The sequence below is a fragment of the Amblyomma americanum genome, chromosome 6 (genome assembly GCF_052857255.1).
Source record: "Amblyomma americanum isolate KBUSLIRL-KWMA chromosome 6, ASM5285725v1, whole genome shotgun sequence".
Classification (NCBI taxonomy): domain Eukaryota; kingdom Metazoa; phylum Arthropoda; class Arachnida; order Ixodida; family Ixodidae; genus Amblyomma; species Amblyomma americanum.
Genome location: NC_135502.1, coordinates 28,451,029 through 28,478,457, shown reverse-complemented (window position 1 = coordinate 28,478,457; position 27,429 = coordinate 28,451,029). Strand labels below are relative to the sequence as shown.

At 47.4% G+C, this 27,429-nt stretch overlaps 3 protein-coding genes across 3 annotated transcripts in view; 2 read left to right on the top strand and 1 right to left on the bottom strand.

Annotated features, from left to right (window-relative positions):
• The window catches only part of LOC144136507 (uncharacterized), a 74,096-nt gene that overhangs the window by 42,496 nt on the left and 4,171 nt on the right, over positions 1–27,429 (bottom strand). The gene's annotated exons all lie outside the window — the stretch shown is intronic.
• Positions 687–1,640, top strand: LOC144136504 (uncharacterized). The gene has a single exon (XM_077668872.1). The coding sequence runs from the start codon at positions 755–757 to the stop codon at positions 1,073–1,075; it is 321 nt and encodes a 106-aa protein (XP_077524998.1). The 5' UTR covers positions 687–754; the 3' UTR covers positions 1,076–1,640.
• LOC144136503 (uncharacterized) lies at positions 13,510–14,997 on the top strand. The gene has a single exon (XM_077668871.1). It carries the CDS (start codon positions 14,153–14,155, stop codon positions 14,579–14,581), a length of 429 nt encoding a protein of 142 aa, XP_077524997.1. The 5' UTR covers positions 13,510–14,152; the 3' UTR covers positions 14,582–14,997.

Here is a 27,429-nt window from a genome sequence, read left to right as displayed (position 1 = left end):
ACGGCACCTCATTCTTCCTTTCTTCTTTCACTCCCTCCCTTACCCCCTTCCCTTACGGCGTGGTTCAGGTGTCCAACGATATATGAGACAGATACTGCGCCATTTCCTTTCCACAAAAACCAATTATTATTAATTATTAACGAGGAAAGTTTAAACGCCTAAATAAAGCAATCGAGGCATTGCCGTTTATCCTCAGAAAGCTGGTCTAGGTGTTTCATGTTTGATGAAAAAAAGTAAGAGGAGATGCCATTCTTTGGCTAAAACAGGCGTTTGGCGTCGTTTCCCAAGAAAGAGCACATGACTGCGGATAAAGTCACATGCTCCTTCCAGAGCTGTTCACGATAAGTCCGGCGGAGGCTCTGCTAACACATCTACAATGTAAACTCGTAGCAATCCACCAAAGATAACCAGCGCTATCCGAAACAGACTGATTGCACCTGCCGCCAGCTGATAACCGACCGCAATCAAAGGCCATGCGCAATTCTGGCCAACAGGGATAAGTCTGAACTAAAGAGGGAGAGGGAGAAGAGGCGCGCTCTTGGCCAGGAGTGACGCTCAACTTGGCGCGCCGACGCGACGGCGGCGACGCACGATAGCCCCCCCCCCCCCCCCCCCGCCTATCTGCGTCACAAACACACACATGACCTCAGCGGCACACACTTTGTCGCACTACAAAAGGCGGCTCCCTCGGCTTGGCCACGCAAAGGCGTGCAAACCGCTCTGAGAGCCCAGTCTGCCTATACCTGCCCACACCATGGCGTTCATGATCCCGGCCGTTCGCAACGAGTACGACATCTACCTCAGCCGCAGCCCTCGGAGCTCCGGGTCTCCGCCGACACAAGAATGGCCCACCAGCAGCGTCGAGGAGTACCTCAGAAGCCTGCGCGGAGTCAGTGCCGGCCAGAACAACAACAACAACGTCCTCACGAAGAACTACAACCTCGGGGCTGGTTCCAGGGACCGTTCACCTGGTTCCTCGCCTCCCCCACGCAAGACGAGCAGGGATCTGTGCAGCATGCAGGGGAGAATGGACCCGGTTCTCATCGAGAAGCTGAAGAAGTGCGACCCGTCTTAGCGACGGCTGGCGCTTGCGCTTAGGTTCTTCAAATCCGATTCTCCCGGACGGGCCGACGTTTAAGCCCTGACACCGCAGCTGCTCCTGGAGAAAGCCGGTGTTGCTTCGTCGATGAGAGGAATGTCTGTCAGCAGCCTGTCTCGCATGGCTCCACGAAACCGTATGCGCCGATGAAAACCATGTGGCCAGCAATGACCTGCGACGACTGGACGAAGACTGCAGAGCAAGTAATCATTCCATCACAGCGACTTGCGCACTCACCACGTAGAACGATAACTGACGTCAACGTTATGAGTTAATTCTGCAAGATTCTGTTAAGCTATCGTTTCACGCTGTCCAGCAAGACAATTCTGAACATGCTTTTTTTTCTGGTCAGTGATGTATGATTCGCACTCGCTATCTACCTTGAGGGCCAAGCTGTAGAACACTTGGACTTTCTGTAGAAACGAAGCATCGGCAGCGCTCTGTGCAGCAATGTAAGGTGCGATTCCTGAAGCCATTCGGTGCCTCAAATTTTATGTTCAAGTTCTTGTCCTAGGACAAATAAAATTTGTTCCGAATGCAACACATGTGTTCTGAGTACTCTTCCCCTGAAAGTCTTTCCTCGCTGGAGGACAGGACCAGAAGGGTAACTCACCTATGCGGCGCTATGTATTGAAAGCTTTTTCTTTTTGGGCAATGTAGTTCCTCAGACTGCACATTTGTATGTATGCCTTATCACATCCCGAGTATGAAAAAAACAAGCAAGAAATAATTCACCCTTCTTTCATAGCAGTCAACGGCAAGCAGAATTGAGAAGCGCTCTCTCTCCCACAGATCTTTTTAATTTCGACTCTGTTGCTCCTCCTAACGGCAGAGCAGTACCTCCGTCAGCACGCTTAACACGAAAGCTCGACAGCGCTTCCTGCACTGGTATAAAGCCTCTAAGTGCTGGGCGCTGAGTCCGATACCATGCTGCACGGCATGTTTGCGGCGGTTGGAGACAGCTCGTGCCTTGCATCCACCCTGATATTGTCTCAGACCCAGCGCCCAGACGTTTTGGTCCAGGACCACTTTCCCAAGCATTTCATCCCAGAAAAGCCGAGCAGCAGGCTGGGGAAACCTTGAACCCATTGGAAAACCGGTGGGTACCCGGCGGCGGGGAATCGAGCCCAGCACCTCCCGAATGCAAGGAGGATGCTCTACCACACGAACACCGCTTCGCTTTAAAACAGGGCCACAAGTGGGCTTCTACCGCACGAGGCGGATTTAGGGTTGCTTGACGGCGGTACGAACCACTGGCCTTAGGCCCAAGGCAACGGTTTGGTGCAAGGCCCTTTTCCCAAGCGCCTCACCCCAGAAGTGCCGAGCACCAGGCCGGGGGAAATCTTGTACCCATTAGAAAACCGGTGGGTACCCGGCGGCACTGGGATTGAACCCAGCGGCGCTAATATCAATGGAAGACACGCACTTAAGCGTTAGTGCTAAGCGTGCTGACGGCGGTACATACAATGTTGCCAGCAAAGCATCAACTTTGTCGATACAGTAGGAGCACACTAGAGTACGAAAGGAAATTTCCACCGTGCGGTGAGGACTTATATTAACTGGACTAGTAGATATGAATGTAATTCTCACAAGCGTGTACTAAAGTCGGATAAAGCTCAAGAAATTATAAGCGGCAGATGCACTTCAACGGAGACCCTACAGCCGACTGCGTCTACCGATTTTCATGACGCCGCGCTTATTCCGATTATGCCGTGGCTATTCCCCATTCATCTGCCACCTCGTGCGATTTCGCGCCAGCAGGTTCATGGAGATCGTTCAAAGGGGAAAAGGAGGAGAATTGGTAAAGGGGGAGAATCGGTCTACGCCATTGACCGGGGGGTCTCTTTTGAGGGGCATTTGCCGCTTATTCCTTGAGTTTTGTCCGATGCACACCACTGCTATGCTATATCAGTGAAAAATTAAAGAACCTTAACTTCAACAGCACGCCGATGTATAATTCCTGCGATGCTCTAGACTGCCAGCCACCGTCTCGTACATTTATCATAGTTGAATGGAAATACCAAAGCATGGACGCTTACGTTTTAATATTATTACCTTGTATACGCACGTTTTAACTGCACCACAGCTGCTATATCCTACTGCTCAGTGAGCCAGCATAAAATAAATCCTTAATATCGCCTACATCCAGCAATGTGAAACCAGGGTGTTTATAAATTCTAGGAGGCTTATCGCATTAGAAAAAGAAGGGATGGAGACATATCTGGACATATACATCGGTAGCTTCCAACAACTATATTGGGACGTACAACTATTTGGACATGCACCAGTGCTGAGACAGAAGATGACATGCTTCATTTCTAGCAAGAACGAAAGTAAGCAAGTTTTTTTGTCAGACAAAGAGACAGATGGGATGCTCACGCAAGCCCTTTCTAGTCTAGCTGTTTTTTCCTCTTCGATGATTTTACCTGTGCGCCTATCCTTACTCAATCCAATTAAGGAAAACTTATCAAGTAGCAGTTTAAAATGTTTACACTTGTTATACTTGAGTTTGTTATGCAGCGAAACTGCCTATCAGTCAGTTTACCTTTTCATTACCCTCGGATACCTGAACAATGCAGCAATGTCCAATGCTGGCATTTGCTTTTGGTGATACCTTCGTGAGCATAGACAAAGATCAACTTATTCGTGTACTTAAAATTAACTTCCATAAACAGCGCAACACTAGGCGGCTGAAAAGCGGATTATTGCCACCTGACGCAAAGATCGAAAACAAATTGCATTTGGCGCCTTCCTTCGCAGCAGTGTAAACGTTTAGATTTCACTCATGAGATGGCGCTGTGACATCAGTTGGGCTAGGGTGCCTCGATGCGCACCCCCGCTCAGGGCGAGGACATCTGCGTCGTCTGCTACGGCGGCCGCCATTCTCGTTCCCGCGGCATGCAGGTTTCGTTATCGTAGGGGAAGGGCTGCTCGCTTCTCACTTGCCGCGGGCGCTCAAAATAAGAAAAATAAGGAGTCTTGTTGTGCAATTTGGTTTTACATGAGAATAGAATACTAAATTTGGTTGGAGAGCCTTCTGGTTTTAAAAACAGGACAAGCAGCCAACAACATGGTGTCGACGGTAACAAGGAAAGTGGGTATGCAAGATATGCGCCAATTATGTCAGTGAAGCTTCTCTAGAATCTATAGCTATAGTTCAAAACCTATCTCTTATGCACTGCGCCCGTTGGTGTGTCGAAACAGCACTCAACCCCAACATAAATTTGCGTCGTCAGCTAGCTTACTCGCGTCAAGCGACCATCCTCCCAGAGAAGCAGAGGGAAAAAAAATCCTGAAAACATTTATTTACCGAGTTTTGCGATATATCACGATGAGGGGAACCATTACTAAGCAGAGGAGCATGCAATAAAAAGTTTTGAGCCGCTTTTAAGATGAGTTAAATCTCGATGACGGTTATGTCAAGGCATATTCTGCATACCACCGCGAGTACTGGAAGACCCATTGGTGCTATCCTTCCTGCGCATGTTTAATCTCCGGGCGAACAAAACTCTTGAAAAATTCCGCAAACCACTGCGTGGAGGGAGAGTTTGAAAATTAATTATATAGCACACCTCCCTCAATTGAAAGTATTGAATTCAGCTCACTTCTTTTGTAGTTAATTTCAAACTACCAAGTTTAATAGAATTGCTGAAACGCAACGGGTGATTTCTATCCAAGCTTGTTTGGCGTCCATTTTTAAGTTTTTAGCTATAAATGTCCCAATACAAGTGAGTGCAATGGATGTTAAGAAAACTGAGCAGGCGCGGTCAATGACACAGCGTCTTGGTTTAGCACGTTTTGAAGAAACAAAGATTATCACCAACGGTAATAAAATATAAGCACTCACCTGTTCGTCTGGGTGTACCTGTATGAACACATAAACTGTTACCCAAGCAAACATGAAATCATTTAATGAGTGGTCATGAGAACACAATAAAGTTACAAATATTTCTGTTAATGGGAACGTGAACATTATTGGCTTTTTTCAAGGACATCTGTGTAAAATAGATTACTGTAATTGACAAAACAGTTGTGATTGCATATATACATAATAATAATAATACTATATTGCTCCAAATGTTTAAAAAAAAGTAAAAAATCCGGCCTGCCAAAGCCTCATAGGGCTTGGGTGGCAGAGCCCGACAGGCAGCGGAACCGCGCAAACATACACACAGGCATAAACGCACATTAAAAATTACAGAATATCAAATTAGTACAGAGGCAAAATAAAAATAGTCAGGAAAATCAAAATGGCGTGAAAATACCTCAGATCAGTGCAAAAAATACAGCAGCAACCAATGAAATCAGGATTTACTTGACAGGTGGTAAATAAAGCATGTGTACAACGTCGTAAACCCACTAATTAGTGTATCGCAGCATCTTTTTTAGTTTATATTTAGTTTTTGCCAGGCGAACACTTGGAGGTAACCCGTTAAGGCCTAAGTCACAGCCAATATTTTTTAACAAAGATCGTAGGAGAGAGTTGATCCTATACTTCCAGCAAACTGCACAGTGACCATAAATTGTTATGCCATAACGCAGTACGCTATAACCAACAGCGTTTACAATAACTTTGCGCATTGTAAGCGGCATGTAGTACCTAATGTTGTAAAGCACACAGGAGACAATTCTGAGCTTTTTACAAACGTGGGATAAGTGATCATTCCATGAAAGAGCCCAGTCGAAGTATACTCCTAGGTACTTTTTTTATTCGCTCTTTGTGAGCCATGCAAGTCTTCACAGAGGGCTTGTCTATCTCTTCAAGATATGCTATCAAAGAACGAAGTGGCGACTTCATGGTGAAAAATGTGTCGGTACACCATGAATTGACGGCGGTAAAGTGCTCTACATAGTTTTTCAGTGTTTTCATTACATCTCTGCTGGGATATATGAGTTTTTGTCCATCCCTGACGTATTCCTTGAGTGCAGTGAGGGAAGCATACTCATCGTCAGGGTTGCCAAGGAGAGCAGCCTTGCACTGCGCACAGGTTATGAATTTTAGGATTCCTTTCAAAATAAAACCACCAAGGTAAAACAGGATACGGCACTCGGTTGACGTGAGCTCTTCAATGAACAGGATTTCCGAATCATTGACTTCGTCGACTTCGTTTTCTGTACCTTCCTTCTTGGCGTGTGCAAGCAGATCGACAAGGTAGTCACGGACGTCAAGTTCGTAATTTGTCGACCTGGGAGTGTGAAGAAAGTGGCTGACGCTGATGAGTCGAAGTGCACACTTCAAGTCGTACACAGTGGGCACTGGCTTCATGAGTCGCACCACAGCAAAAAGGTTTTCTAGGCAGTCTTGCAACAGTCTGCTCGTCAGAACGAATTCATACCTTTCACTGCCAAGAAGCACTTCTTGAAGGCGAAGGACCGCCGTTGTTGCAATTAGGACCCCTGCTTGCGATGGCTTCCATTGAGATCCAGTGCCAATTTTCAGTTCTCTGATCGTGTCTATTGCCATACGCAGTGTGTCCAAGGCGGCATGATATTTAATCATGTTGTTGCGGCTTAGCGCCATGGTGGAATGACGCGGTGACATAAGGGCGTACCACCTAGAAACGAGGTCCATAAACCACGCTGTTGTTTCGGCCTCTGGCTCAATCACTCCTTCTTTTATTAGGAACCTAATAGCTGGCGGGGCTTCGCGAAAAAGCTGGACAGCGACTCCAACTTTCATCTTTGTGAAGTGTCCACCACTAATGTGTATTTCTGATAAATTTGGTGCTACCTTAAGTTCATTGGCAGCGTCATAGTCCAAGACGGCCTGTACATGCTCTAGTTTCACCTTCGAGGAAGTCAGTTCGTTCTTGCTTACTGTATCATCACTGAGTGTGAAAACTTTAGAGTTTAGAAGCTGTCCTTTCAGGTTCTTAAGGACATGTGCTGGGTAAGAGATGAAAAAAAGTTCCTTCCCGTCTAAGGTTGGGTGGGGTATTGAGCACGAAGTTGTCGAATGGCGGTGACTCGAAAAGCCAAATTCTCTCCACATGGCGCGATTTGCTGCACCCATGTCACAGGTGACTGACACATGGTGACTGAATGCACAGTAATTGCAACAGCCTATGTGCCCTCGCTTGTTCTCGTGCTCTGTGCCTTGATTCATGTCAGCCGCGGTTCGCTGACAAGCGCCTCGTAAAGGCAATTATTCTATAATGAACAGAAGCGGCGAAAGCACGTTTGGTACGCATTCACGAGCGAAAACATTGCGTCATGCAATTTCGGATGAGAACAGGCAAGCGGAAGGCAATGGCCGGTTCGGCGCTGAAACGTGCCCCCTTTTTTTTTTTACGCCGAGCAAAACGAATAGTGCGGAAATGAAATCTGACCAATGCAAATGTTGTACTACACTTAGCTGGCTAAACGCAACAGTGGTGAATAACAATAAAAACAGCACTGAACCAACATGCGGCACTTATACTACAGACGCATGAGGAGTTCGTCGGTTGCCACTTGTCACGCTTGATCCGGACCAGCCACAGAAGCCTCCTTTTCGAGTCTCTTGGAAAATGGAACATCCTCCAACCATTTCTCAAATGGTTGGAGCACTGAGGAACACAACATCCAGTCATTGCACGGCGATGAAAGGCACGCGAACGCAGGCACGCAGCAGTGACACCCGCACGACAGCAGAGCGGCGAGGTCGACGCGGGAAACGCAATGGCGGAGGGAGCGCGCGAAAACCGGTTTTGGCGGCGTCGAGTGGTTCAAAGGGTGACTTCACCCTGAGCGGGGGCGCGCGCATCGAGGCACTCTAAGTTGGGCTCAGTGCCGCTGAAGCAGTAGGCCTCGATGCGACCAGGAAGTGTGAACATTGCCTTAAGGTGCAGCAGTCGGCGCAAAATAAAGTTGTGCACGAAGAGAGGGTGAGTGTCGCAGACCTCTAGTTATATGTGAACAAAATTTTCATGCGTATACTTAATTTTTAGCCGCCTGGTGTCGAGTAATGTCACGATTTAGGAGACGGACGTGTGTCCCAACGGCTTCACAAAGTCGTACAAATAATATGGTTAGAAAGCAACCGCAACAGCAGCGACAAAAAGCTAATAACCTGATACGTTATCAAGGCTCACTGCACTCTGGGAATTTGTGTACCATTCCGAAGAATATGAAATCATGCACTAAGCAGCTCAAAGTTTAATTACGACATATTCGATTTTTATTAAGTCTTTTAAACATTAAAATTAACCTCACAGGACCATGTGCACCTGATATTACAATTAAGTTGCTGATCCTGCTTTATATCTTCATGGTTAAACTTGTATCTAATGCAATGACGTCACTTCTGCCGTGTAGCCAGAACCTTTCAGGTCGCGCTTTTGTGGCGTTTGCTAATGATTCTCGACTCAGAATTGTGACTATGAAAAGCCCATTTTACCACTCCCAACGTGAATAAAACTTCTAACAGACTTTAAGCCATCCTTTATTTCTGAGCATATTTTTCGTTAAATTATTTCAGAACTAGCGATGCAACCTTCTTTATCAGCAATACATAAAAGAAAATAAAATGCAAATTATCATGCGTAAGGCGGCTCTAAACTCTTCTGACAGTTGCAGAACGTTTTTGTTCACTTTATAGTCAAGCATAGCATTTCCGTTGTTCCTTCTCTTCTTTCTCCATGCAGCCAACCGAAGTGCAAATGTCTTAAAACATAATAATATTGAAGCGCAGAACATCTGCACATGTTTTTTTTCGTGCACATGACAATTCACCTGCACTTCTTTTTGTTTCCCTTTCATTGTAACCCCCCCCCCCCCCCCCGCAGAGTCATTTCCCTAAATTTAATCATTTTCAGGAAGGAAAACTTATGACGCCACCAGGTTTCCACAACAATTATTCTCATCATCGAGAGTCACGCCTTCTTTTAAAATTCCTTTGAGACTCCAATCTAGACTTCAGATGGCGACGGCAGTAGCTGACTATTGTGGGGGATTGTATGCATGGCGACATAGATTTGCCAGGTTGCAGCTCTGTGCCTCAAATTTACTATGTTAATTAACATGTTAGTGTCGTGGAGCTATCGCCTACAAAAACATCGTAAGGATAATCGCACTATAGTAGCTTACAACAACCTCAACTTCAATCAGCATGTATGTTTTTAACCAGAGACTTGTAGATGTGGCGAACAACTCTGTCTACGGCGAGTGAGAAAGGAAAGATTAGTTTGGTTTATGGGAATTTAACGCCCCAAAGCGACTCAGGCTATGAGGGACGCCGTAGAGAAGGGCTCCGGAAATATCGACCACCTGGGGTTGTTTAACGTGCACTGACATCGCACAGTACACGGGCCTCTAGAATTTCGCCTCCATCGAAATTCGACCGCCGCGGCCGGGATCGAACCCGCGTCCTTCGGGTCAGCAGCCGAGCGCCATAACCACTCAGCCACCGCGGCGGCTGTAAGGAACGAGACACGCCATGAAAGTTTTGCTGGTTGCAGAAAGAGACTCTCGCAGGAAGAAGGCGCCTGTGACTCGGAAAAGATGGTTCGGAGAAATGCCCACGCCGAGTTCACAGAAATAGGCGCGTAATCGAAACAGAGGAGGAGGTGTCTGCGGTCAAGTGTTCGCAAAATAGCATCATCCCGAACCCTGGTTTATCTGTGCACGATACTGGCGCGGCTAGAAACCTCGGGAAAACACACGGTTTTCTCCAATCTCCCGTCGCGTTCTGTCAGCGCTTGCCTCAGCGGCAGCCATCTCTGGGAGGTGGGAGGAAAAAAAGGAGAGACGGTGGCAGACGCCAGATAAGCACCGGGACACAATGGAACACCTATAATCACGGTCTTTTTTTAAAATTATTTTCTTTGCGAGTGTCCTGGAAGTATCAGGGGCGCTTTAGATGCACGTGTAAGCCTCGGCGGTGTTGGGATTCGGGTAGCATGGTTGGGTCGGAGAAGGGGCGAGAAAGTCTGAGGCGAGGTTACGAAACAGACACGGAAAACTTTATAGAAACCATTTATATTTTGTATACGCAAAGAGCAACTAAGGTGGAATTAGCAGAAGGGAGTGCCAAGCGAGAGTGTGGGCCGCACTCGCTGCCGAGTTTTTGTAGGGCTTTCCTTGGAGGCCAAGCCTGCCGAGGAAGGAGTGTCCTGAAAAGTGTGCTTTGGCACTTGATCACACACACTCACTAGTGACACAAGCCAGTCACGTGTTGCGAGTGAGGGCGTGAAGGAGGACATCTATTTCGCTCAGACAGCGGTAGGTCAGCGAGTGGCGTTCCCATGGTTAACAGGCGGTCAACACCTGTGGCCAGCACCTGTTCTTCATCAGTCGCCATGAGCAAGGCCGCGCGAGGTACGGAAACCGTTTGCCGGAAACTGTTCCTTTGTCTGCAGACATACCGGGGCTTTACATGAGGCCGACAAAAGTCGGGTTAAGTAGGCTGTTAAGCAGAAAACCTCTTGTCGGGCTCATGTATACGCTAGGGGGTCGAGCTAAGTGATCGTCGAGTCGAGCTGGGCCAGCCCGACTGCACGACAGAAAACCGGTTCTTATAAACGCGGTCGCGTCGGGCTGGTTGTCATCCCGACATCTGACGCGACCCTACTCGACCCGCCGCTGTCGGGTTCATGTAAACAAGGCCATAGTAGCGAGGGATGGGGGATACTGCACGCTCGCCCGCCCCTTACGGACTCGTCCAACTTGGCACGCCGAAGAGGCTCAGGAAGAGAGGCCTTTTGTATTCCGAATTCGGTGCGACGTTCTTTGGCTTTGAAAACGGCTGCAGCATGACGCGGCCAAATACGCTAATTTGACCCAGGTCCTATTTGGGAGGTCCATCACGGCCGCTCTTGTGAGCTAACTTTGTCATCTGGACAGAGGGGACACTGGCGAAGGTGTGCTGCCCGCTTCTCGAGGACACTTGCTGTCGCTGCCGTCGTGGGTACGTCGGACGAGAGAGTACACGTTTTAATCCACTTAGGCTGGAAGGCATCCGCCGCTGGGTCTGGATCCGCCAAATAACGAGGTCTTCTTCTCTTAACCCTTTGAAACGCCATTTTTTGCTTCGTTGAAAAGAAAACTTTTCCTGCCTAAATAGTATATTCAGGCATTAAAAAGACCATTTGTTAGTTTTCCAGCGCTAAATACTAGTAGTAATTTTACTGCAGGGATGTGCAAAATTTAATACAAAGTGTCATAATTGATGAAAATAGTGACATCGAAATGATGTGGCCTATCAAGTAAACACCCCAAGGATCGTGGCAATAATTTCTATTTTAAATGTACACATTATGCTTGAAATTGTGAAAAAAAATGATGTTACTATTGGTGGCAAAATATGCCTTCACAAAAATGGCGGATGACGTGCTACTGTGCTCACTGTTTCGCGAAATTTTATTTACTGCATTCCCTATTGTAGCATAAAAAATCACCCTATTTACCACATGAAAGATGCATAATTCATCCGAAATAAATAAATCTCTGCTAGGTGTAATCACTCTCAAGAAAAGCTGCGGGTTTGCTTTGTACACAATTGTGTATTTAGCGTGTGAAAGGGTTAAGGGCACCTACAGGATTTTTCGAACATTTTGAGTTGACATATTCACATCACATTCCATAAAATGCCCTTGTCTCCCAACAACAAAACCGTTCTTAATATACCTACCGGAACCATTTTAAAACATCCAGTGAAAACAAGCCGGAACCGAAACTCAGCCCACTGTCAGGGACGATGTTTCGGGCAACGCAGCGATGACGCCCAAACATAACTAGGAAAAGAGTATTCGCGTTGAATAGCTGAAACTGCGTCTGAAAACGATGATTCATTGCATAAAATTCTTGAGACGACCTAGTAAAAGCCATGAAATTGTGTTAGTGAAGCGAGGAGCAAGGTATTAAACTACGGGAAATGTTTGTGACGTCAAACATTTTTTGTTACCCGTAGAAACTACCTGAATTGAGGCCATGGAAACAGCAAAACTTTAAAATCGGTTTGCGCCGGAAAGATATATCGCATGGCTGCCAAACTTGTTGACGGTATTATGGAACGAGACAAAAGGCTAAATTGTAATTTCACTAGAATATGATTGCCTCGGAAAACCCCCGTGCCTGCCCTTAAACGAGACACCGAGAATTCATTGAAGCTGGCCTGTACAGATCGGATACTGCGTTATAACGACGAAGAGACCATCCCTCCAAAAATGAAGATAGAAAAGTAAAAAAAAATGGAATGTCGCCTCCTCTGGCTCATTCCGCAAGTAAACTGCATGCGTCGGCACCGAAATAATTGCGGATCCTAGAGGTCATGCCACACCGCCGCTCACTTCAAAACGGCAGAAGCAAGTTCTTCAAGAACTTTAACCTGCTGGGGAAAAATTTTTTAATTCAATGCTATCAGCCATAACTTCTTTTTCTCCTGCCTGACAAACGTTAATAAATCCAGAAAGACCCAGGGAATCAATTTTTACGGCCTATAATTATAATTGGACGGTGTTGTCCTCAACGTCTCTTTAAGGTCGATGAGTGTAATTTCAGGACGAAGAGGCGTCACTAGCTCGCTTTCAGTAGTATCCGAAGATACAAAGAATGAGATTATTACCAAAGTCCCGACCTCGCATGCGATAGCGCAGCGTCAACCTGCCTCAGATGATTAATACTCGATTTCAATCATACTCGCTTGTGACGCACAAGCAGCGTCTCAGAGACGCTATAAACACTCCCTGTCAATTTTGCGATGCAATTAAAAATTCTAGAACGTCTAACGCGCTCCCGAACTCTATCCATGGAGAAAGAAGGCAGACATTATCCATCAAAGCATTCACGAGCGTGGTGAAAGCCCCATGATGTCCATACTCCACACGGCTCAGTGACTGTTCGAATCACGCGTGAGATGGCCCCCTAGCACCCTCCGTGAACTTGTTGAAGGCAAAAGTGCACAGAAAATAACTATAATATAACAGATTTTCTCTGAGCAAAATCCTCTTATGAAGGGCAGCTCTTTAACTTCGAGGCACACGTGCATTACAGGGTAAAGTCCTCGCTAAGTATTCGCATGAAACAAGACGGAGTGCTCTGGCTGTCGGATAACAACATTGTATTCTGGCCGTTATAATATTTTAAAACGCTGACAAGTTCTGCTACCGCAACTACGAGCCAATTTGCGGACGGTCGTGGCATCCTAGCTCAGCGAATTCGGTGCAGAACAGCAAGCTTCAAAATTTTTGTTTTCTGAACAGCGGACAAGGAACTGAAAGGCAGACGACGAAGGACAAGGCCACAACCTGCTTCTCAGAAGCGAGAGCAGTGTTTACTTACAAGCTGTTTCTCTACCGAGTGTGTAATGGCTCCTCAACACGGGAAAACCCAAACACTGTCTAGCCGTCGCCGATACCAGGTATCTGGGTGATCTCACCGTTTTCCGCGCAATAAAAGGAGAGGCAGCGTGTAACAGGGAGACAGTAAATACTCGAAGCGGTCCCCCAGCGCACGTGGAGCGCGCTCATAAACGCTGATGCTCGCCGCCTACGGAACAGAGCCCGTTTCGCGTCGCAAGCGGGGACAGGTTTATCAGGCACAGAGAAAAGAATAAGAAAAAAAGAAGAGGAGGGTGAAGCAACACATCGGCCTGGCATCAGCAGTATTCCCATATAGATGCTTATCGCCGGCACTTTGTTCACCGATAAGAATAGAGTGAGGGAGAGAAAAAGCAGTGCTGCAACGGTCGACAAGACAACGAAGATCTTTCGAGAACCAACTGAAGCCTTGCACGCTCCGATCACGTGTTGAAATTATCTTTCTTTGCGGATTGTCGGCTCCTCTTCTCCGTTGCCTTCTCACTGGCCGCTGCCCCCCCGCGCTGTCCCAAGCACAGACGACAGGCGCACCTCTCATCGATAGGCTAATCGTCCAACAGGACAGGGGGAAAAAAAATAAACCGCACCGGTAGGCTCTTCAGCGACCCGTATATAAGCCACCGAAGCTAAAAGAAAAGAAAAGAGGTCTAAGCCAACGCCACTCTCTGACGACCTCGTTCATACCCGCCGTCGCGCTCGAGTGAAGAAGTCCTTCGAACCGTCGCCTCCGCACACCGCCACCGGCTCTCCATTCAAGATGGCGTTCATGATGCCTGTGGTCCGAACCGATTACGACATCTACAACCGGAGCAGACGCAGTTCTCCCGAGCATAGCAACGCCGGCAGCCCCCTTGGCAGCTGCAGCTTGTCCACGTCACCAAACTTGCACGGCAGCGGCGAAGACGTCCGCAAGATGTTCCGCACCCACGAGCACCTGGATGCCATCAGCTCGCACCGGTCCAGGTCCGGGTCGCTGTCGTCTGTCAAGAAGTTCCATCACCTGTTGGTGGATACCCTGAAGCGCGCCGCGCACCACCACCACAGCCACAGCAACTTGGCGTCAGGAGCGCCCCCTCCCGCTGCCTCTGTAAGTTCTTCCAGCGGCCACAAGAAGGAAGAATCAGACATCGACGACGAAGAGCGCTCCGCAAAGGAGGAACAGCAGCAGCACCAGGGCCAGCAGTAGAGCGATCTGCCTGCAACACTCGCTCGCTTGCGTTTGCCAGCTCGCGTTTCCAAGAAAATGACTCTGGGCTACGGCCACTCGCTTGGCAAGCAGCTGTTTGCTGGAGCTGAAGAAAAGAGCGCGAATTTACGACCATGACGTCTGCTGCTAAGGGAACAGTGATATCCACACGCGCCGAGGCGTGGAACATAGGACACCGCCAACGTCCGCCAAGGCAACCTTTCCAGTGCCTAAGAGCTCATCTGCGTGTTCTTCGATCATCTGCGAAACAGCTTCGAAGATGGCTGTTGCTGCTCGTGCAGCAGCAAGGACTCTTCAGCATCGCGAGGATTTCTGCTTGCCTTTCACGATCACGAGCTAAAATAAACCTCGCTTGACGTCAGTGCACAAGGTTGCTGCCGTCTGCTTTCACTTTGTTCTTGTGTTTGAGTTTCTACTGCGTGCATGAGCATCTGGCACTCCTACGTGGTGAGTCACATTGCTCTGCATGTCTCGCCACGATTGAACTTGTGTCCCTTTTCAGGATCTGAATGCATTCGACTAAAACGAGTGACTGTGCGGAGATTGCGACTGGAGCTGCTCGTATATTATACGTCCTTTTAAAGAACCTGAGTACGTAATGATAAGATATCCGATTCACACAGAAGCTCTGTGCTTGTTCCACGAGAGGCGTTGCAGAGGAATCATGACCAGCATTTCTTGCAATTGAGCAGCCTCCAAGCACTCTGATGTAGACTGTGCCACACAATAGTATTAGTATAATTCTCGAACGCCATGTGTTAAAACAATAGATCGTGCACAACAGCAACCCATCTACGAGGAGACCTGCTAACGCTTATTTGACAAGCGATGAAATAGAACCTGGTTTCTGGGACACAATTGCGTGCCCTCAACCTCTTCGTTTTTTCAAGCATATGTATGCTCAATGACACTCTTCTCTTCTTATTCAGCTTCTGTGTCAGATATCATAAAAGGTTACAAAGACAGACGAATGTACGGATGCTTTTACCACTAAGCTATGCGGCTGGGTCTTCATATATTCATGCTGCAAGCTTTTAATATAGTTGCTTAGTGGGCTGCAGCGCTTACACGAAATATATTCGGCGGAGTGAAAGAGGAAAGAGCAGCCTTTTCGTTAGGTGCTTATGTAAAAAATAAACATACTCTTTTTACACAAGGTAATATGGATTGAATCGCGGCTGTACGAACACACTGAGGTAAGATGTCCTTTAAATGAAAGACATTCACCAGTTCTTCATGTGCAAGGTTGCTCAGTAAGTGGGTTGAGAGTTGCGAAAAAAAAGTTGCAGTAGATGGCTATAAAGTTTGTCGTTGAAGCATGCGCGCCAACTAATAGCTCATAATATAACTACGTCTGTTTATTGTTTCCAAATGTCAAATACTTATTGCAGCTGAAAAGAGGTCTTCTTTTTAATAATTCGTAGTTATTAGTCATTTGATAGCCAGGCCAGACGGATAGTCATACAACATTTGATGATGATGATGAAAAGCGTTTATTTGAACCAATAAAGAAGTTTACTCCGTCATAGAGGAAACCTCATTCCGGGGCTCCTGCAGCAGCTACCCTCAACCTAGCCCGGTCCACCTTGCATTGCGCCACTCATACAGGTACGAGCTTGACAACCTCATCCCCATTGGTGGGGATGAAGTTAAGGATAGGAAGCAATGTCTGGTTGAGATGGCACGGCCAGGCGGTATGGAATACGAAACGGTATTCACTACGGTGTATACGTATGATAGGGTAGAATACGTCGTTTGTGTATGAAGCTCAGATGAGTGCAGGAATTAGTTTGCAGCTGTCGCCTTGTCGCTCTAGAGTGGTCTTTGGAGTGGTGGATATTTTTGCCTACCCAAGCAATGATGCTGCTGCAGACTTGCGTACTGGTTCGGTACTGGCTCCGTTGAAGGACTGCAGCCGAAAGTGATTCCTGCGGTACCTGGGTGACGATTGCCCTGGCGACAGCGTGTGCACGCTGGTTGCCAGGAAATTATACTTACTACATCCGTATATTTTTCTATTTGTACCCCAACTAATTTCCCTTGTCAGCAGTTTTGACTTCCGTCACTTCATGACACAAATTGTCTGTTGCAGCCAGGTTTAGCCCCGTCTTACCCCCTCACCCTCTCTCTCAAGCAGATCTATCGGCCATGGGTCCGTTGTCATTGGCCGGCAGTGGAAGTGTGGGATGGGAGCGTGCGTTGTTTTCGGCTCGACGTGCTATGCCAGCAATGTTTAACATACCGGTATTGTTAAAATTTCACCGCTCAGCACATAGTCACGTAGCTGAAGGGGTGTGGTCGGCAAACTTCTGTTGCGTGTCTCTTTTTTGGAATTGTGCCCATGACATTGGTAAACATGAATCCCCATGCGGAATTCGTTTATGCTTGGTAAACAACAGTTAGAAGAATTTCTTCTATGTCATTTCGATGTTAGCAACCGAGCAGTGGTTGTGACGTCGCAAGTAGGTTAGAGACCCTATGAGGCAGAGAAAAATCGTTTATTCGTTCTTAATTTCTCTAACTGTTCGTCTAGCCTGCTCCAGGTGCAGAATGACAGCGGGTTAACAACAGCTATGATATTGCTGACTGAATTGGGAACAGTTGGGAATAAGAATAAATGGAGAATACCTAAATAATCTGAGATTTGCTGATGACATTGCCTTGCTGAGTCACTCAGGAGGTGAACTGCAAATCATGATCAACGAGTTAGACAGGCAGAGCAGATCGATGGGTCTAAAAATTAACATGCAGAAAACCAAGGTAATGTTCAACAGCCTAGCAAGGGAACAACAGTTCACAATTGGCAGCGAGAGCCTAGAAATTGTGCCGGAATACGTCTACTTAGGGCAGGTAGTGACAGCTGATCCGGATCATGAGAGGGAGATAACTAGAAGGATAAGAATGGGGTGGAGCGCATATGGCAAATTCTCGCAGATCATGAGTGGCAGTTTACCAATTTCCCTCAAGAGGAAAGTGTACAACAGCATAATCTTACCGGTACTCACCTACGGGGCAGAAACGTGGAGGCTAACGATAAGAGTTCAGCTTAAGTTAAGGACAACGCAGCGAGCCATGGAAAGAAAAATGATAGGTGTAACGTTAAGAGATCGGAAGCGGGCAGAGTGGGTGAGGGAACAAACACGGGTTAATGACATCCTAGTCGAAATCAAGAGAAAGAAATGGGCTTGGGCAGGGCATGTAATGCGAAGGCAAGATAACCGCTGGTCTTTAAGGGTAACGGAGTGGGTTCCAAGAGAAAGTAAGCGTAGCAGGGGGCGGCAGAAGGTTAGATGGGCGGATGAGATTAAGAAGTTTGCAGGCAAAGGGTGGATGCAGCTGGCAAAGGATAGGGTTAATTGGAGAGACATGGGAGAGGCCTTTGCCCTGCAGTGGGTGTAGTAGGGCTGATGATGATGATGATGATGATGATGATGATGATGATGATGATGATGATGATGATATTGCAGTTTTCCTATGCCTCACGTGATCCAGAACCTACTCGTGACGTCACAGCCACCGTTAGGCTCCTGAAACCGAAAAAAAAAAGCTACACAGCTTTCACAGAAACTTCCCCTGCCATCTGCTAGCCTTCCAGGTTAGCCTAGTTATTAGAGCGACCGCCCTGTAGAGGCGGCGGTTTCGGGTCCTATTTCCGGTAAAGAATGAATTTTTCTTCGACTACGAAGTTTACGTGACAGTTGTATAGCTTTATATTGTAGTCGTATGGCGGCGCTTGGTGGATGCTATTAAATAATTACTGCCTTATTTCAAATTGGCTCCACTTAGGGGACATCCACACGTAGGACTCAAACTTAAACAGAAACTTTATTGGAAAAGAAATTCAATTACGAATTATTTCCTGGTCGTAAGCGAATTTTTCCGCGCTATAATCAATGTTTCCAAAGAGAAAAACACGCAAGAAAATTTTGATGTTTCTATCCTTTTTTTAAAGAAGCCGAGTGGATGAAGCACGGCGATTTGCAATCATTATGTGATGACAAGCACTGCGCGCAGCCCTACTCTCAAGCCTAAAGGAGGCTGTACTCCACTCCACGTCCAAAGGCGCCATCTTTTGGCCGAATTTTAGCGTGCTTTCCACTTCTCTACGGGTTCAACCGAACGACATGCGGCGCTTGCAAAAATCAAGCGGCACATCTTGGGAATAAAGCTTACCAAAGAATACGCCGCGCGCTTCGGTCGGAGAAGGCGCCTCAAATGTTAGAGCCCGAAGTAACAAGAGGAGATACAGAAGATATAAAAATATGCGCCACAAAAGCGATTAAGGAACCGTCCGATGTATACATAGCACCTTTAAAATGAATGTTTTGACGCTTATCTTGTAGTAACGATACCATTGTGCCTAGATGCTACTGAACCTATAGTTCTATGCTGAGAATCTCGCAGAGGGGCATTTTACGGTACCTGTGTTCACACCGGCTTCCTGTTGAAGCTCCGCCGTACTATACTGCCCTGTAAAGTGCTTGCCTTGAAGTGCTCCGACCAAGGCTGTACCGGTTAAGCATTTGTCAGCGTATAGGAGACGCCCCAAAAAAAGTGAAAGGCCCGACGAAAGGTGACAAATACGTCAAGGGTGCGCTGCCCCGGTGTAAAATAATATCGCACGCCAACCTATCACCGCCCCTTTTGTCGGACATTGTTCTAACCACGCTTATCGTAATACAGGGAGTGCGATAACCAGTCTGACTCCCTTATTCTGTTCATTCGCGTTGCATAATCGCACCGTACGGCTGGCGGAGGACAAGTCGAGTCTCGCAATTGTTCTTGGCTTAAGTCCCGCCGCGGTATAAATGGCAATCTTGTTCTGTACTGACAATGCGTGCGATGCTATTCTACTCATATCAAGCCCCCCGTTTAGCATCCGAAGAGTAAGATTAATGTACACCTGGCCATGCTCGCTTAAAGGACACGATGATACCGCGGCCACAAAAGGGCGCTTCTATTTTGCGACAATGGATGCGCTCAGACGCTACGCAAGCATTTAATTCAATCACCGCCTGCCCGCCTTATTGGCGCCCGCCGTCATCGATCACCGACGCGAGAGGCACAACCGATAAGCTGCACACGCAATCCGCCCACGCACGGGCGGCGGCGCCTTATCTCGCGCCGCCAGGGGAAGGCCACTCGCTGATAGCGGCCTCCTCGTGTCGGGCGTGTGGGAAACTGGCTCTCTGCGCGTGCGCTATCGCGCGTGGGCGCTCTTCTCCGGTTGGGCCCGATGACGGTCCGTTTGCGGGGAGCCGCAGCGCAGCGAGGCTGGAACGCCTCGATAGGATGCGACGCAGACGTCGGGACGTCACCTATCACGTCGATTCGGGGATGCAAGGGAGCTGAAAACAACGCGTCGCAAGGCGCGCGTGATCGTTGCCACGTACGCCGCACCGCCCGCCTGAAGACAGGAAGCGTCGCGGTTGTTGCTTGCTCGCGTCTGCGACTGAGTGTTCTGGTGAAATGGTGCTCTGAATACCTGTTTCCCTTCCACGTACAGGGGGCCTTCCGAAGTTTTCGGAACATGAAATCCAAAAAAAAAGCAAGATTTGTTGGCAACGCAGCAAGCAGCCACAACCTGAAGGGTGTGCACTGCACTTCCCCTTCGTGGTCTGGCCGCCGCGGTGGCTCAGCGATTATGGCGCTCCGGTCCTGATCCGAAAGACGCGGGGTTCGATCCCGGCCGCGGAGTTCGAATTTCGATGGAGGCGAAATTCTAGAGGCCCGTGTAGTGTGCGATGTCAGTGCGCGTTAAAGAACCCCAGGTGGTCGAAATTTCCGGAGTCCTCCACTACGGCATCCCTCATAGCCTGGGTCGCTTTGGGACGTTAAACCCCCATAAACCAAACGAAACCTTCGTGGTCGGCACAGTGTGCCCCGCGGTGTCAGGCCACGACTTTGAAGCGACTGCGAAGCGTCCTAGTTTACGCATATTCTAAACTGTCTTCTCTTTGAAATCAAACGCTCAGCTCCAACGCGCCTTAGCGCATGTACGCAGCCTCTTTGCGATAAACGTCGGCACGAGCACAGGACCGGCCCGGATACGATTCGAAGCGTAAAGTTCTTGATTAAGGCGCAGCTGGCACTTTCCGTTAAAACAAGTGTCGCACGCACTGCGGAAAACCCCATCGTAGAACCGCTAGAAGGTGGCGTAAGCATGAAGCGCACACACCGCCGAAGCGGGGTTCTTGAACAGTCCCTCGCTGCGACGCTTGCGTACAATGTGTCCGTAGTCTCGGCACGACCCATGGCAAGAGAAGCATTCTGATACTGTTCCATACTGCGGGACGCGAGTATAGTTTGTATGGCATTTTTATACTCATTTTCCAAGGTACGAAAAGTGAGAAATTGAATTTTCTCGATTATCTTCACCAGGTTGATCTCATTGAATGTCAATTGGATGCACATTCTGCTATTCGTGTACGAAGTCAATAGCGCCCAATTTGCTCGGCAGACATTTGTGGAGCGAAAATTACCATAAATAGCTGCGACTGTCGAAGCGTTGAAGAAACGAACGAATTAAAAAAAAATCTGGCAAGAGGAGAAGGCCAAGAGCCGTAGAACTTTCGCTGGGTCAAAAATGCAGCCGCCGTGCCTGAGACAGTTGCTGCGAAGCGCTCAAATCGTCTTGCGCAACCCAGTATCGGTCAAACCAATCTCCTGCTATGTGGCAATCGAGAGTCGATTGCTGCCCCTATCTTTCGAAACATTGTGGATCGATGTGGGTCGGCGCGCAGGTGCTCGGAAGTTACGTATGCATTTCGCATACACTAAACTGAAATGATGGCGATCCTCCGCCTATCAGCACACGGCAAATAGGCGTTAAAATACGGCTGTCATCTCCGCAGCTATAGCCCTGAAATGCTCGATGCAAGCAGTTGGGAAAAAACATGACAAAATTAAATAAAATCAAATGAGAAAGACTCCCTGGCTGGCATAACGCAAGAATTCCTTGCCAGTTTCATTCCATTTTTCCTTTTGCTCTGATTGAATCACTGAGCGACGCCACGGCTTGCGTTCAGTCTTCGCCATTGACTCAAGCCAAGGGATGACGCAGGCACGGCGTCGCTCGGCGGTCTAACTTCTGGCCAAATATAGCTTTAGCATTCTTTTCGTTCGCTTGTTTTATGGATCGCAGTGGCGTGAAATTGTTAAGCCAATGACATAGGCGGAAAGAATAAAATATTTATGAAATAAGAATATAATAATCCTTAGATTATGCCGACCCGGCCATGGCAGTAATGTACAGCGCTAAACAGAGGCAAGGAAACAAGCACTATAATTTCCGGCCTTTAAGCATGAAAAAAGATTTCGAGAACATTTTACGACAGCTGGAAACTTTCTCGACTCCACAGCACTTCTTCATAAATTTTGCTTTCGTGTTTTTTTTTTAACTGTGACGTTGTGTTTGTTTCGCAGTGATATGCGGACAGTTGCCAGCTTTCCTCCTGCAAGTTGAGATCGTCGCTTTGCTCATGGGTTGCACCACCCATGTTCGTCATGTGTTTTTTTCTGCATAAGTGCTGTCAGAGGTTATCATTTTTAATTTTGTTATAAAAGGTGCCTGAAAATGTTTTTGCCTGCATAAAAAATCGAAGTAGGCCCGCATGTACAGTAACTTATCTTGGTCTTGTCCCTTTTGCAGTGGGGATTACAGTCTTGAAGAACGAAGTAGTCCGCAGTTACTTTCTCTGCAGAGCCCTGATCAGTTTTAACACAGATGCACGACTATGTATTTCACAGTTAACGCTGACATTGAACCTACAGCGGTGCCAGCGACTGAATAGCACAATTTCGCCTATGCATTGCATCTCTCCGTTGCAGGGCGTAATTAGGCAGTAAAACCAGTCATTAAGACTATTTCGCTTGCGTGATAGGCCCAGTAAAGAAGACCAGTGAGTACAAAAGGTTTCCTGATTGGTATTCTTCTATCTAGCGCCGTGTAGAACTCCTGAAAACTCATCATGCAGCTTCCAGCTCCAACACCAAAAAATTGTAACTTGAGAACACACAATCCGTGTTAGGAGCTTGTACAATGCCATCCCTTTGTGTTTCTACCCACCCAAGCGCATTTTGTTGATCTGTTTGAATTTCTTTTCTTTTCTTTCGCGCACTCTTCTTTTAGTCGTTTTTCTTGTTTCGCACCTCATGTTCACTGCATGAGAAATTAACGCCATTTTCCAGTAAGCCCGTGTCCTGTGTTCCTCTTCTCGCGTCTCACTCCTCGCGTGTTGTGCACCCTTTATAACAGCGCTGGCCACTGTGATCTTTGGCGTTCGGCTGATAACCGCAAGGTCGCTGGTTCGACCCCGGCCGCGGTGACCATATTTCAATAGAGCAGAAGTACAAAGACCCCCGTGTGCTGTGCGGTGTCAGCGCAGGTGGTCAAAATTAATCCGCAGCTCTCCACTAGCTGCGGCGCGCCCATACAGTTCTTGTACCGCTTCGGGACGTTAAACTTTGCCATTTATAATTCTCCTTTGTAATATCAGTCTATCATGGCCCGTTTTACAAAAAAAAATACTCTCAGCGCTAATGCAGTTCTTAAAGCTCTGAGGCTGAGGCTCGGAACTTAAATTCTGTTGTTTCAGTCCTACTGAAAAAGCCCGGCCATCGTGACAGACCTGTTGGAATTAGCGCCGTACGGGTGTGTTAGGAAAGAGTGAGGGATGAGGTCGCGTGCTCAGGCACGCCCTTATCAGTGCGCAGCGCCGTTGACAAACGTTGGGCCAAGGCCGCACCTACATTCGCCCTACGCACTTGTTATCGCGTTGCGAATGTACTAGAAGCATCTCGGATGCTCTGTTATGAGGTTAACTGCACGGTGCTTACAATGCCGACTTGCATACGCAGTATAGCCCTGGTGGTGTAAGATGGTTATGAAATATTATTTCTGCTTCGAAGTCACATGACATTAGTCATGGCGTACGAACGCTGTCGTTGCAAGAGGTGAGCATGGCAGGAGTGTATGGGAGTTGCTTTCGGGCCACATCTCATGTATAAAGGTTGCCCTGAAGAGATCAAATTACTATGAGCGCTTCGTTACACGAATATAACGCACTGCATAAAAATAATAATAAAAACAGCCGTTGATAAAATATTGATGGGCGGCAAAAAAAAACAACGAAAGTCACTAAAATGTTATATTGAAACAGAGTCGAGGGGTTCATCTAAAGGAAATCCGGGAAACAAGGACTTGCTGCAACGTACTCTGAAGAAAAGAGGGGAAAGTTCAAGCCATTCTGCAAAAGGCGTGACGTTGCGAAATAGTGCACTGCTGTTGATAACTGTCTGGGGTATAGTGCTAATGACTTGATAAAGCCGGTATCATCCGCACAGATTGTGTCTAAACCAATAAACTGCCTCCACTAACTCTCACAGTGACTGCACTGGCGCAGCAGTTTCTCTGTGCTGGCGTCGCTATATATCAGGGAGGATAAATTTCAACTTACTGACTAAAAGTAGTGAAAAACAATCTGGACATTTTGCAATAATTCAGGAAATTAGACAAATGACAAGTGAGGCACGGGTTCATATCACGAGAGAGTCATAGTTCGTGCGGTAGTGCTGGGGTTGTCGCGTGTGTTCTCTTTCCTGCCCCGTCACTGTTTTTTTTTTCTTTCGCCTTAACTTCGGTGCCATAGGACGGCCTTGGCACTGCTAAAAATAGAAGCTAATTTTATTTTTCGCACTTGAGTACGAAAAGCGCGTATGCTAGACACTCCAAATGTCAGACACTCAACAAGAACGGCGGCATCGGAAACACTATCCACAGCTGAGCGGACTGCATTGTCTGTGCTTGTCCCAGCTCAGACAGAGCGCTTTCCGATTCCGCTGAGCAGACACAGTAGTAGGCGCTAGAAGCGAAAAACATGTTTACAATGCTGCGTTTGCGATCGACGGCCGCATCGGGCAGCCGACATTCGGCGAGTGATACGAGCAATTACAAAAAAGCGCTGGGGCCGCGTTGTGTGCACACGGAGGCCAAGCCAGGGCGATCCCCCCTGGACTGTCCTTCCAGCTAAGGCGCTTCAGAAGGCTGAGAGCAAATGCGAGAAAATAAACACGCTTTTTCGTCGAAAAGAGAAAAATAAAAGATATTTAAGGGCGCAGACCTCTGCTTACGTAAGTCACTTTAGCACGAGGTAAACCTCATGAGTGAAACTTTCTGTTACACCAGAGGGAAAAAAGAAATTCGATGTCGAAAAAGCTGACAAACTAACTGGAGGAGCACTTACACGACTTTGCTATCCGTGGATCAGTGAAACGTTGAACAGCCTGAGATATTTACAGAAGACATGGGTAACGAGGTGGACAGATATACGAAGATTCTTGAAGTATGCCAAAGAGTTCATTGTATGAAACTAAAACGAAACTAGATGGCTTTTCATATCTTTCAGTGATTGCCGTGGAGAACAAAAATACATAGCTGCGCGTGCTTATTTCTTTATTACTAATCCACAGAAAAAGAAGCATCTGCGTGATATATTGTATTAAGTGCAGTACAGCCCATTATGGAAGGAAAAGATTAGTCAGTGTCGAAGGGCCAAGAATAATACTAATTATTTGTCGACTTTTAACATGTACAACAATATTCTTTCGTACCCCCCCCCCCCCCCCCCCCCCCCATAAAAAAGCTTATTTAAAACACTCTGAAATCTGTTTTCAACGCGCGCCTAGGTATTACTGCTTACTAATGAGGTCTGCACTCTCGTGTTTGGAGTGCATACATGCTGCTTGGATTGACTGAGTGACATACTACGCTTCTCCTTACTTTCACCTTTTACAGGTTTAACAAAGCACAAGCACACCTTTGTCCGCCGCGGTGCCTCAGTGTTGTGGCGCTCGGCTGCTGGCCCGAAAGAAGCGGGTTCAGCACCGGCCGCGGCGGTTGAATTTTGATGGAGGCGAAATTCTAGAGGCCCGTGTACTGTGCGGTGCCAGCGTACGTTAAATGACCCCAGGTGGTCGAAATTTCCCGAGCCCTTCACTACGGCGTCCCCTATAGCCTGAGTTGCTTTGGGACGTTAAACCCCCATAAACCATAAACAAGCACACTTTTATTACACTCGTTCATTATAACATGTCCAAACACTTCGCGATATTGTACATGTCAAATTATTAATCTTTTCTTCATTCGCACAGTTTTGCATTGCGTGCAAAATCATCTCCGCTATTCACGCCTCAAAACATGCATAAACCTGTGTTCTCCCGAAAGTGCCATGTCCAGCATTCTTCGACAAAAGATTTAAATATTGGAAAATTGTATGGTACGGTTATGAAAATACTGAAGGTAATGGTCCATTCTTCTGATGTACAGCAAAATTTTTAAGTTAAACTTTTTTTCAATTGCTCTCATCGAGCAGTTAAGACTACCATAGAAAACCGATGGGGAACACTTTTGACGATAGCAAAAAAACGTTAATACCAAAAAAAAATGCAAGCCTGCCGACATGATATTTGCGGATATATTGATTGCTTTAATGAAATATCTTTCAATATATGAAAAATTGGGTTCATAAAATCTTTTCCGTTCAAAAATGGTTTTGTCCAGAATTGCTGGGTATGGATACAACGTAATCTCACCCATCGGCAATAGAAACAATATTCGCAGCGAGCGTACGCACGTACTGGACGGAAACAGACGTGGCTCGGCATACTCTGCACGCACATTGTTCCCAAACAGCAACATTGCCACCGCGCAATGTTATCTAAAGGCGACGATGAACACAGCCAAGGAGTTTTCCAGCTGCCCTGAATGGCAAAACGAGAACGGGCAATGGGCACAAGTAAATAATACGCCAGTGTTTACGGCGCCCCACATCTATCCCCGCCAGTGTCTTCAAGCGTCGATGGGACCCTGATTGCAGACTCCGAGAGAACGACCAGGAATGAGCGAAGGAAAAACCACGAGGAACTGACAGAGAAACGAAAAAAACGGGGCAAACGCGGGGGTCAAATTGGTGCAATGACAAGTGCCCTTCACCGCAATCTGGATCCTCCTACACAACAACCGCCTTGATAACGCAAGCCCGTCGCGAGTTCGCCCCTGTTTTCCTCTTTTTCTGCGCGTGGCTCGGAGCGAACGCAAGGCCGGCCCGTTCCTTGATCTTGGCCACCGGGAAATACGCGGCCAAGCAGACAGCGCGGCCTTCCGCCTGTGCTGCACGTGCACCCGCCGCTTGTTGTTGTAGTTGAATCAATTCACTGCCTTGCACACGTTTCCGGAGAGCAACGAGATGACCCGCACGTGGAGCTCAGAGAATGGAGGAACACGCATCGAACGAGACGGCGCGCGATTAGGTGGGCGCGCGTGGAAGAGGTGCCACGAGGAGTGTATCGATCGCGTGATTTTTTCATTAGAACACCTACGCGTCTCCCTTGGCTTCATTTAGGAAGGAGCTCATATCCTGCTGAGAAACGCCTTAGCTTCGTGTCGCAACCTGAAAGGGGATACTCTCGGCAGGAGCGAACCACTACTGTTCAACCACGGCGTTGGGGCCTTCACGTGTGATTAGGAACACGTCTTTAATTTATTCTTCCGTGCGCCCGGCGCACTGCTGTATTTTTCGAGACTCGAGAAAATGAGGTTTAGGGTGTGAGGTTGTACATGTCTACACGTGTGTAGGTACCTGGGGTAAAAAGACAGCAATCCTGCCTAGGCCGCACCGATTTAAATGAACCCGTTATTGAATGTAAGAGAACTATCAGGCGCTATACAGGAAAGGAAAAGCAGTCTCTTGCTATCGTTAGAGTGTTTAAACCTCTCTTTATTTCAGAGTTAAATGCCGCTCGAACAAAGCTTGATCGTGCAATTTTGT